This window comes from Geotrypetes seraphini, chromosome 11 (assembly GCF_902459505.1).
Source record: "Geotrypetes seraphini chromosome 11, aGeoSer1.1, whole genome shotgun sequence".
In the NCBI taxonomy this organism is placed as follows: Eukaryota; Metazoa; Chordata; class Amphibia; order Gymnophiona; family Dermophiidae; genus Geotrypetes; species Geotrypetes seraphini.
Window position 1 is genome coordinate 128,820,962 of NC_047094.1, and position 12,966 is coordinate 128,833,927.

The 12,966-nt window shown below is 43.3% G+C and overlaps 1 protein-coding gene across 6 annotated transcripts in view; it reads right to left on the reverse strand.

Moving 5' to 3' along the window:
- The window catches only part of GRAMD1A (GRAM domain containing 1A), a 275,350-nt gene that overhangs the window by 78,942 nt on the left and 183,442 nt on the right, over positions 1 to 12,966 (reverse strand). For all 6 annotated transcript variants that reach the window (XM_033914365.1, XM_033914366.1, XM_033914364.1 and 3 more), the window contains one exon: positions 11,987 to 12,130. In XM_033914365.1, coding sequence (XP_033770256.1) covers positions 11,987 to 12,130 — 144 coding nt within the window. The remainder of the gene's footprint in view (positions 1 to 11,986; positions 12,131 to 12,966) is intronic.

The following is a 12,966-nucleotide window of genomic DNA, read 5'->3' on the forward strand; positions in this document are numbered from 1 at the left end:
TTACAAAACCTTCGGACAGGAATACCTTGTTGCAGTACACTAGTATACACCCTATCACGCTGAAGAACAACTTGCTGGTGTCACAATTCTTCCAGTATAGAAGAATGTCATTCTACTGAAGATTTTGTGAATAATGCACAATTGTTACACAGTAAATATGAACAGCAAGGATAACCAAAGTCTGTCATCTCTAAAGCATATAAAAGGGCGAGGTTTAGTGCTCGGGAACAATTGTTACAATATAGACCAAAGAATGACAAGAGTGATTCTATAGCATGTGTCCTACGATATTCTGGCATATCACAGCAGCTTGGTAGAAAGATTAAATCTTTATGGCCCATGCTGCAAACTAAGCAAAACTGTCAGGATTTGGATTGTAAAATTGCATTCGCTCGGAATAGAAATTTGAAAGATTTGCTGTGCTCTGCGGATGTTTGGACAAATAAGGAAAGAGGGAGGATTGGACTTTTTTGGTATAACCAGTGCACTGCTTGTTCTTTATTAAATGAGGGAGACCAAATTTGCATACCCGGAAGAAAATGTATCAGGATGACCCAGTTTGTTACTTGTGAAAGCACTGGAGTAGTTTATGCAATACTCTGCCCTTGTGATCTGTGCTACATAGGACATACTGCACGTAGTCTTAAAACAAGGCTGTTTGAACATCGTTCTAACATTTCACACAAAAGACAGGTAGATATACTCACACGACATTGTGTTGAAAAAAATCATTCTTTTGAGGAATTTAGGTGCTTTGTATTACATCATATTCCCCTTACAGCTCGTCGTGGGGATGTGAAAAGATTGTTATATCAAAGTGAACAGCGGTCTATTTTCTTTTTGAAAACTATCTGGCCTAATGGACTTAATCAGAAAGTAGAATGGTGTGCCTTCTACAGATGGTGAGATCGTTTGTTCCAGTAATAAAGTTTTTTGACAGTGACCCCTATGAACCCGGAAGTATAAATTCCAGCGCCATTCTAAGCCGTGGATGGACGGAGCAGGAGAGAATGTGATTGCCCTGACGCAGCCGTTGTTCAGCGAAACAAGAGCCTTGTTGGTAACATCCAGTTCCTTGTCTTTTTTTCAGCGTGAGAAGTGCTATAGCAGGAAGATCTACTCGTTGCTGTTGTTGCCATCGTCAGAAGATAAGTGAACTGTTTTGTTCTTTTTCGGGCTCCCTGTGCACAGTGGTGGCTTTGGTCCCGTTTTGAAATGTTACATTTTGAAACGTGTGTTTTTTGCCTATGATACAGAGCAGGACTGGCTTAAGAACTCATTGGGTTGCTGTCCGTACATTGTTGATAAGTTGAGGCTTTTTCTCCACCTATTATAAATGTACTTTCATGGGGTATCTCCACCACTAGGCTAATAACAATTTTTTGCTGATTGTATTTAAACATCTCTATCATATCTCCACTCTCCCACCTTTCCTCAAACGTATAGCGATTGAGATCTTTAAGTCTGTACCCATACGCCTTATGATGAAGACCACATACTATTTTAGTAGCCTTCCTGAATTGTACACAATATTCTAAATGAGGTCTCACCAAAGTCTTATACAGGGGCATCAATACCTCCTTTTTCCTACTAGCCATACCTCTTCCTATGCAACCTAGCATCCTTCTAGCTTTCGCCGTCACCTTTTCAACCTGTTTGGCCACCTTAAGATCTTCACAATCAAATCCAAGTCCAGCTCTTCCATCGTGCACATAAGCTCTTCATAAGAACATAAGAACTGCCGCTGCTGGGTCAGATCAGTGGTCCATCGTGCCCAGCAGACCGCTCATGTGGCGGCCCCCAAGTCAAAGACCAGTGTTCTAAATGAGTCCAGCCTCACCTGCGTATGTTCCAGTTTAGCAGCAACTTGTCCAACTTTGTCTTGAATCCCTGGAGGGTGTTTTCCCCTATAACAGGCTCTGGAAGTGCGTTCCAGTTTTCTACCACTCTCTGAGTGAAGAAGAACTTCCTTACGTTTGTACGGAATCTATCCCCTTTCAACTTTAGAGAGTACCCTCTTGTTCTCCCTATCTTGGAGAAGGTGAACAATCTGTCTTTATCTGCTAAGTCTATTCCCTTCAGTATTTTGAATGTTTCTATCATGTCCCCTTCTCAGTCTCCTCTTTTCAAGGGAGAAGAGGCCCAGTTTCTCTAATCTCTCACTGTACGGCAACTCCTCCAGCCCCTTAACCCTTTTAGTCGCACTTCTATGGACCCTTTCGAGTAGTACCGTGTCCTTCTTCATGTATGGCAACCAGTGCTGGACGCAGTACTACAGGTGAGGGCGCATCATGGCCCAGTACAGTGGCATGATAACCTTCTCTGATCTGTTCGTGATCCCCTTCTTTACCATTCCTAGCATTCTGTTTGCCCTTTTTGCCGCCACCACGCATTGCGCGGAAGGTTCATCGATCAGAACTCTCAAGTCTCTTTCCTGGGAGGTCTCCCCAAGTACCGCCCCAGACATCCTGTATTCGTGCATGAGATTTTTGTTACCGACATGCATCACTTTACACTTATCCACGTTGAATCTCATTTGCCATGTCGATGCCCATTTCTCAAGCTTGATTATGTCATGTTGCACATCCTCGCAATCCCCCTGTGCCTTCACTACTCTGAATAACTTCGTATCGTGCGCAAATTTAATCACCTCACTCGTTGTACCAATGTCCTGATCATTTATAAAGATGTTGAAGAGCACCGAGCCCTACGGCACCCCACTGTTGACGCTCTTCCAGTCCGAGTATTGTCCATTTACCCCCACTCTCTGTTTCCTATGCTCCAGACAGTTTTTAATCCATGTGAGTATTTCACCCTCGATTCCACGGCTCGCAATCTTCCGAAGTAGTCGTTCATGTGGAACCTTGGCGAACGCCTTCTGAAAATCCTGATATACAATGTCAACCAGGTCGCCCTTGTCTATCTGCCTGTTTACTCCCTCGAAGAAGTGCAGCAACTTCATCAAACAAGATCTGCCTTTGCTGAAACCGTGCTAGTTGGTCCTCATCAGACCATGTCCATCAAGGTGATCAATGATGTGGTCCTTTACCAGCGCCTCAACCATCTTTCCCGGTACCAAGGTCAGACTCACCGGTCTGTGGTTTCCCAGATCTCCCCTCAAACCTTTTTTGAAGATCAGTGTAACATTCGCCACCTTCCAGTCTTCCGGAATCTTTCCCGATTTGATCGACAGATTGGCTATTAGTTGAAGCAGTTCAGCTATAGTCCCTTTCAGTTCATTGATGACCCTCAGATGTATGCCATCCGGTCCCGTGGATTTATCGCTCTTAAGCCTACCGATCTGCCTGCATACCTCTTATAGACTGACCGTCATCCCCGTCAGTTTCCCGTCTTCATTCCCAGCATATAGCCTGATGGGTTCCGGTATGCTGTGTATATCCTTTTCGGTAAACACAGACACAAAAAATGTGTTCAGTTTGTCAGCGATGGCTTTGTCTTCCTTTAGCACTCCCTTTATTCCATGGTCATCCAACGGCCCCACCGCTTCCTTCGCGGGTCGTTTCTCCTTAATATATCGAAAGAACGGCTTGAAGTTTATCGCCTCCTTGGCTATTTTTTCCTCATAGTCTCTTTTGGCCCCTTTTACCACCTTATGGCACCTGCGTTGATGTTGTTTGTGCTTTTTCCAGTTTTCGTCCGTTTTTGATCTTTTCCATTCCTTAAACAAAGTTTTCTTGTCTCTGATCGCTTCCTTCACCTCTACAGTGAGTCACGCCGGTTCCTTGTTCTTTTTCCTCTTGGATCCCTTGTTGATACGAGGTATATAATAATAATAATAATATTAACAGTTTATATACCGCAGGACTGTGAAGTTCTATGCGGTTTACAATGATTAGAAATATTACAGACTGAGTGAATAAACAAAGTTACAGATGGAATGAATAAACAAAGCACAGACTTAGCGATTGGTGGTTCTTGTGGTTGTTTGTTTGTTAGGTTGTTTGAATAGGTTGGTTTCCTAAGTATTTCAGGAATAGATGTGTTTTCAGGCGTTTCCTGAATTCTCCACAGATTTTGCCCCGGTGACTGTGTCCTTAAAAAGGGACCAAGCTTTCTCTAACGTTTTTACAGTGCTTATCCCCTTCTTAATCTTCTTCCCCACCATAAGTCTCATCCCTTCGTAATTCCCTTTTCAGAAGTTCAGTGTCGTGGCTGTCGATCTGGACCGATGTTTCGTCCCTGCGTCCAGGTCGAAGCAGATTATGTTGCGATTGCTGTTTTCCAGGGTCCCTTCTACTTCTATACCTTGTGCTGGTCCTCGCAGTCCATTTAGAATTAAGTCCAGAATTGCATTTCCTCTTGTATTTTCCTTGACAAGTTGTTCCAGTAAGCAATCGCCTACAGCATCCAGGAACTTGGTCTCCCTAGCGCAGAAGGAGGTACCCTGGTTCCAATCTATCCCCGGATAGTTGAAGTCACCCATGATAACTACATTGCCTCCCTTGCAGTTGCGTTTCATCTCGTCCGTCATTTCTCCATCAATTTCTTCTGACTGCCCTGGGGGGTTAATAGTAGATGCCGATCTTCATTTCCAGTCCATTTGTTCCTGGAATTTTGACCCATGGAGACTCTAACTATCTGTCTGTTGTGGCGTGTTCTCTCCAGTAGATTCAATTCCCTCTTTGACATATATGGCAATGCCCCCACCTTTTTGAGCCACTGTCTCTGTGGTATAGTTTGTATCCCGGTAGCACAGTGTCCTAGAAGTTTTCCTCAGTCCACCATGTTTCCATAATGCCAATGATATCCACGTTATCTTTTTGTGCCATAGCTTCTAATTCACCCATCTTATTCTTTAGACTCCTTGCGTTCATATACATAAACTTGAGTTTGCGGCCTGTTTCTTTCTTGAATTTCCTTCCCTCTTGTGTCCCTTTCGATCTGTCTTGCCTGTAATCCAGTGAGTCTTCCCCTCTATCTATCCTCCGGGTATACCGGTTCCCAAACCATTGACTCTCTCTCTCGGTCGATTGTCAGCTTTCCCCTTCTTCCTAGTTTAAAAACTTCTCAACTTCTTTCTTGATGTTGCTTGCAAGTAGCCTTGTTCCGTCTCTGCTGAGGTGGAGACTCTAATCTATACTGTTCCCTCGGGTTTTTGCAGCCCAAATACATGACCTTGCATTTCTTAGCATTAAATTTTAGCTGCCAAATTTCAGACCATTCGTCAAGTTTTGCCAGGTCTTTCTTCATGCTATTCACACCATCTAGCGTGTATACTCTATTGCAGATTTTGGTATCATCCGCAAAGAGACAAATCTTATCCAACAACCCTTCAGCAATATCGTTTATAAAAATGTTAAAAAGAACAGGCCCATGAACAGAACCTTGAGGCACACCACTGGTAACATCCCTTTCCTCAGAGCGATCTCCATTGATCACTACCCTCTGTCACCTTCCACTCAACCAGTTCTTGACCCAGCCCGTCACTTTGGAACCCATCCCGAGGGCACTCAGTTTATTTATTAGACATCTGTGTGGAACACTGTCAAAGGCTTTTGTAGTTTATGTAAGCTAACCTCTTAGTCCTTACCTTCTCAGCTACTACTTTTGAGAACCAAAGTGGCCTTCTTTTCCTCTTACTTTTACTTACTTTCCTCACAAAAAGGTTTGTCGCCCTTACAATTGCTCTTTTCAGTTTTGCCCACCGCATTTCCATTCCTTCCAGACTTTCCCATCCAGACAATAGTTACTTGAGGTAAACCCCCATCTGAACAAAGCTAGTTTTTTTTTTAAAGTCTAAAACCTTTGCTTTTGAATGAGCCCTCTCTATAACCATCTTAATATTAAACTGTACCATGCAGTGATTACTAGATGTCAGATGATCACCCACTGTAACATCAGAAACATTTTCACCATTTGTAAGCACTAAGTCCAGTATGACCCCATCCCATGTGGGTTCCATTACCAACTGCTAGAACAATTCTCCTTGTAGAGATTCCAGAATCTCCCTACTTCTAGAAGACCCTGCAATAGGGATACCTCAATCAACAACCGGCATGTTAAAATCACCTATTAGCAAGACTTCTCCTTTTTTAGATATTTTCTGAATGTCTAGTATTAAATCTCTATCTATCTTCCGTCTGTGAAGAAGGTCTTTATATCACACCAATGCAAATATATTCACCATTCTCTCTTTCCAAATTGATCCACAGTGCCTCTTCCTTGCCCTGCAGATCCTGCAATTGTGTGGCTTTAATATGTTCTTTAACATATAATGCTCATCCTCTTCCTTTTCTTCCTGCCCTGTCTTTCCTGAACAGATTATAGCCCGGTGGTTCTCTGTGAACCATGTCTCTGTGATCACCACTATATCCAACTCCTCTTCTTCCATCACAGCTTCTAGATCCAGAATCTTGTTTCCAATACTTGGAGCATTAGTATATATTGCTTTCCAGACATTGCCCCCTTTTCCCATCCGTTTAAAGGTATTAAGTGATTTACTTACCTGAGGGCTTATACTCACCTGGGAGCTTTGATCACCCTGCCCCACCACTTGTAGTTTAAAGCCCTCTATAGTAGATTAGCCAGCCTGCTGGCAAAGACACTTCTTCCCCTCTTTGATAGATGAACACCATCTCTGCTCAGCAGCCCTTAGAAGATCATCCCATGGTCTAGGAAGCCAAAACACTCTCTTCACGTAGCCAAGCATTCATCTCCAGGATGCGAGCTTCTCTGCCCTGGCCTTTACCCTCGACAGGGAGGATGGACGAGAATACTACCTCACTGCTTCACCTTCTCACCCAGAGCCACAAAGTCACTTTTGACATGTTCACAGGGGTACTTGGCAGTATCATTAGTGCCAATGTGGATGAGCAGCATCGAATAGTAGTCATCAGGCTTGATGAGTCTCAGCAAGCTCTCTGTAACATCTTGGATTTTGGCTCCAGGCAGACAGCATACCTCTTGTGACATCATGTCTGGTCTGCAGATGGACACTTCTATACCCTTCAGAAGGGAATCGCCAACTACCACTACCTTACGCCTCCTAGTGGTTACGGATCCAGTACTTTTTGGGATTTCAAGCTCTGGTCTTTCTTCTCCTTGGGTTGCTCTCATCTCCTCCATTTTCAGGACAGCATACCGGTTCTTTAGTTCAAGGGCGGGGGTAGTTACAGTACCAATCTTGCAGTGTTCCTTAATCTGAGTCCAGCAGTCTTCCCTCAGCAAAGCCTCTTCTTCCCCAATACTGGAAATCTTTGACACCTCATAAACCATTTAATTGATGTACATCTCATTCTCATGGATGCTTCTCAATTTTGCCACCTCCTCTCTGTTCTTTTACTTCCTTCATGAGGGATTCAAGCTGAAGACAGCTTGTACATGGAACTACTCCCTCTGCCTGAGTAACATTATCTGTCTGCACAGAGACAGAAGTTGTAACCTGAGCAGCAGCTTTGGTGATACGATGTTTCCCAGCCATACTGTGGTGCAGAACTTACACCTAGAAGAAAAAAAAAAGAATAGGGCAAATTAATGCCTTGTTCCAGAGGCAGACAGTAGTTCACAGGTTGCTATAAATAAAGAAATGATCCTCTACAACTTCTCTCTTAGAACCAGGCTTACTGAAGGTTAGGCACTAGGCCAGCATTCTTCCCCTCAAGGGTCATCTGTGGAGTCTGATCTCTAAAGAAAGTCTTCAGAGTTCAGTCTTCACCACTGAAGTGACTGTCGAAGAGATGAGGTGACAAAAATGTGCTGTGAGAGTGGGTCTATCGCCTGAGATCACTGTGAAGTCAGAAACCATTGAGGCATGCTGAGATGAAGCCTCGTAAAGGGAATCACGTGGACTATGGAAGCCAAGTAACCTACAAGAACCAGCATACGCCTGGCTGACAATGCCTAAATCTGAACAATCTGATCTTGACGCTTCTGAGAAAGAAACGACCTTAGTTGAGTAGTGTCAAGTAGAGCGCAAATGAATTGGAGCATCTGAAATGGCTGAAACTGTGATTTGGGAAAGTTGATCTCAAACCCCAAGTTCTGGAGAAAAAATATGGATGGATTAGTGGCTAACAGTGCACCTAAGGACGAAGGATCCTTGATGAGCCAATCATCTAGATAGAGAAAGACTTGAAGGCCCTGCGATCTCAAGGCCGCTGCCACCACCACCAGGCACTTGGTGAAAACTCTGGGAGAGGATGCCAGGCCACTTGAAATCTGAGGAACTTTCTGGAATCTGGATGAATTGGGATGTGAGTGAAAAATTCCTTGCTATCCAGAGAGAACAGCCAATCATTGCGATCCAAGGGAGGATAGAAAGTTGCCAGGGTTAACAGAGAAGAAATTGCTAAGAGCCCTGAGATCCAAGATCGGTCGAAGAACTCATTAGGTAAGACAATCATGCCCTTGATGTCCTGAAAAAGGGGAGGCAAGGCAGAGTAACAAAGAATCAAAAAGAAAACTCCCTGAGATTGAGAGAGCCTAAGTAGGCATTATTAATCAAAGAAGGATGAAAAAGTTACATAGGGTAACATGTGAGCTACCTGTGGACAAAAAAAAAGGGGAAAGGTGGGGGTAAGCCCCTGCTATCCAAATGAAAGAATAGGGAAAAAACATCCTAAACAGGATGTAGTGGCCTCCTCCTCCCCTACAGCCACTCCCAAACCTCCAGCATGTGAAAAACAGAAGCAAGGATGTAGGAGAAAAATCGAAGGTAACGGACGCCTGTTGTAAGGCATAGGCTAACATTGATGGTGTAGTGGAAAGCATGATCGAAGAAAATCACCCAGTTGATCCTTCCATGTAGGAAAAGCAATGGAAGGATGTGAAGTGGCGGGAAAACTAACTTACAGGCTCTACACCCCTGTTAGTTCCCATCGTATCATGCTTGGATTGTAGCAAATCAACAGGAAAAAGAGACACCTTACAGGCTCGAAATCCCATGGTAGAATCCTGGAATCATAACTGAAAGGAAACATAGGCAGCCAATGCTATCAACATAGAAGACATAGATGAAGCTCTGGAGAAAAAAAATTGTAGTTTTTTTTTGGGGGGGGGAATCTATACCCATGTTAGATTCTGCATATACCTTTTAAAGCAGAGGCAGTCAGACATCTGTTAGGCAAGATAGTTCAGCAAAACCAGGTAGAGGAATCTAACTTTACAGATTCTACATCCATGTTAGATTCCTCACCATAATAGGAATTGTCCAGATAAGTGAGAAGACAATTATAGCCCATTATTGGATATAGTAGTAGTAATGAAATGGTAGGGAAAAAAAGGCTGAGACAACTAATGACCATAAATGCCCATAGGAATAATAACAGAGGCGGTGGTCAAAGTCTTCAATAGAATGTCCCCCTCCTTCATTGACATTGAAGTATAGACCTTGTTATTGAAGAAAATAAGGTCCAATTGATTATAAGGAGAAAAGGAAGTCTTCAAGTGAAGAAGTTCTTGAAGAAGACCAGTTAGGAAAAGTCTGAGCTGAAGACAAAGACCATAAATTCATGAAAACAACAGTAGGAGCAAAAACTGCAAAATTGCATAGAGTCCATGTTCATAAAGTGAAAATAGAAAGTCTCTGTAAAAGAAATCTTCTCAGTAGATTGTCGCTTGAAAAGATGTCAGCCCAATGAGAAAGGCGAAAGCATTGTAGGGATCTTGCATCAGGACCTGGAGAAGAAAAATTGCTTTGACGAACTGAAAAATGGTGTCAGGAGGAAAATTGCTGCGATGCACAACTGGAAAGTCAAGGAAACCGGTACTGGGGACTATGATGGTGCATCGATGAAGCATCAAGTCATATCAAGAGTAGACCTGTCCGGTACCAAGTCACAGGCATCAGGAAAAAAACATTGAAGTTGTTCCTGAAGAGAAAAAATTACAGGTACCTTGGGCTATTTAGCCGGTACCATCGGTGCACAGAGCCCCATTCCATGAGGCAAAAAAATACATTGGTACCTTTGGTCATTTGTCCAGTACCGTAAGTGCCTGAAGCTGGAAATGGTCACTTGGTCAGCATGAATGGACTCGATGCCATAATGACTTGCAATACCGGCTGAAAAAAATTGGTGGCTCTTAGAAGACACTGGATTCCCTTGGGTTTTTGCAGCTCAAATGCATGACCTTCCATTTCTTAGCATTAAATTTTAGCTACCAAATTTCAGACCATTCTTCAAGCTTCGCCAGGTCTTTCTTCATGTTATTCGCACCATCTGGCTTGTCTACTCTATTGCAGATTTTGGTATCATCCGAAAAAAGGCAAATCTTACCCAACAACCCTTCAGCAGAACAGAAATACTCCTTCCAACTCGCGTGCAAAACAGAAAAACTGCAGGTGGCAGTAGAGCTCCCTGGGAATCAGGAGAGACACAGAAAAAAGACGGAGTGATTTCCTTCTGCATATGGCTTGCAGTCATAGGGAGATAACCAGCTTGTCTAGAATGACACACTTATTGCACTGGAAAGCTCTTTATAACTGGTAACTAAACTGTAACTGACAGTCAAGAACTATAAAGTTACTTCAATCTTCGCTAGCACTGATCCTCCTTTTCTTAAACTTATGCTGTACACATTGCTACTATATCAGTTTTGCTTGAGCTGCAGAGTAGGACAGAGATGGTAGTCAATCCTGTATTACTGAGTAAACTCCATGCTTTCTCGAGGAACCCGACATAATGCAGCTTCCCAGCCAAGATAAAACATAACAAGAAAGGAAATGCCTATCTATACTGCAACTTCTTTTTAATGAGAATGTCCAATACTGGTTTCATCGAGGAAATATCTTGGTAAACCTGTATTGGGGTCTTCTTATAAAGCAGTTGCGGGGTCTGCCAAAATTGTCTCTATAGGTGTTGCTTATCCACATAATTTAAACACTCATTATTATGTCTCTCGTTTTGTTGTTGGGTGGAGTTCTCAGGAAACTGTGTGCCCTTTCTACTCAGTTCCTAACAACATGCTGTGCAAGTAATTCTGAGCACTCCTCTTTTTTCTGGTACCTCCAAACCACAGATTCTTATGTCTACTATGGTTTTACGGGTCATCAGATTTACTGGCTTGGGTGTCCAAGATGACGTGCACATATTCTTATACTCTGGTCTCTAACTCCTTGATCAAACCTCTCAGGTCACAAAAATCTCAATGGACAGTATCAGTCTTTTCCAGGATTTCTTCTCATTCCCTTCAACTCTTGCCCAAATTCCCCAAAGTATTTTTTAAGGGCTCAAGGAATAGTGTGGGCCTTACCTAAATCAGTTCTCTCTCTTGCTAATACATCTGACTTGTCATTTGATACCAATGCCAAAATTAGTAAGGCATGACATGAGGTAGACCTGGCACCGAGTCAAGTGGTTGGTTTACCTAAGCTGCTCAAAGCCACTGTTTTGGCTTGTTTGCCATCCTGATAAGGGACCATGACATTTGGGAGTACTGAAAATGTAAGTATGATGCTGATAATCCAGCATTATTACCTTAATGACCGGGGTGAATGCATAGCAGAGAAATCAAGGTTTTGTGCAGGGTTCTGGTGTCACTTCCTCCCTTGGACTATTCAACTTTAACTCACATTGAGCAGAGGCTTAGGTTGAGGATTTTCAGAAGTATATGTTGTGTTGGTTAGAAAAAGCACAACACTGAAAAAGGAGATGCGCACAGATGACAATACTTTTTTATCAGGCAATTTTCACATATTTTCACTATGAAAAATAGTGCAAAATCTGCAGTAAAAAAAGTACCCAAGGACCTTGCATCTAGATGGGCAGTATTAGAACTGCTACTATAACCTTTAGTGGGAATGTGGAACTGATCAATCACTACTCATATCAAACTTAGGACCAGTAATTTTGCAATTATATAGCACAAACCTGCCATTAAATATAGTTAGACCCAGCCACAAGACACAACACAAATCTCTGAAGCTGAAACTGTCCATCTAAAAGAGGGAGGACCTTTATTCATTCATAGGATGATCCTGACCAGGCTGCATTATGCAAATAGCACTCTACCACCTGCCATCCCTGACCTGTGAACTTGCGCTGCTCCAGAAAATCCTGGATGAACTGTGACTTGCTGAAAAGTATCTGCTGGAGTCTGTCTGCACTGATGTGAAAGGTGGAATTGATGAAGAGACGGCCAGGGAGGTCTGAGGAGAAGGTACTCAGCTCACCTACACAAAAAAGAGATTGTTATAGTTCAACAGCAGAGTGACATCTCAATTTGCTACAGACAAGGAAAAAATTAGGGCAGATAAACACTCCCAAGTCCATCCAATCTCTAATATTCTGTTGAGTTGGTGTAATACCCGGTCCCTGACTATAGTACCTGCATGATCACCACTGAGGATCCTTTATAAGACTTTTGTTTCGCACATACTACTAATAATGAGTCCCCTGCACCCATTCCACACAGCAACCCCTCACTGCTTGTGCCACTAAGGATCCTTTGTGCCTGTACCAGATTTTATTCCTTACTCCACCTTCCAGAACTGATTGCAGCCATTCAGAAAACAGCACGGGCCCAAGCGGAAGCATTGAAAGCTTTGCTCCTGACCACTGCGCTCTTCTGACCTCTGTGCCGCTGGCTGGAAAATAAAAAGAGGAGACAGCTAGGGAGGGAGGGATCACGCTGGACCACCAGGTAATTTGTAAACGGTCGGGTGGATGGCGGCGGTCAGGCGGGGTTTTAAAAAGGTGAGACAGATGGCGGTGGGCGTGCAGGGGGGTGGGGTGTTTTACAGAGGTGTAACAGGCATGCGGTGAGGCAGTGGACGGGGTGTTTTAAAAAGGTTCGGCAGCAAGAGGGGTATTTTTAAACTGTACAGGGGGTGTAATTTTTGGTACCTTCACTACATAAGACACACCGAGATGTCCACCCACTTTTGGGTGGAAAAAAAGTGTGTCTTATGGTGTGAAAAAAACGGTAAGTTCAGCAACAATCGTTCTGCTCAATATGAAACAGTAGAACATCAACTGCAAACAGCCAACAAAGGCCTCAAAGGAGCTC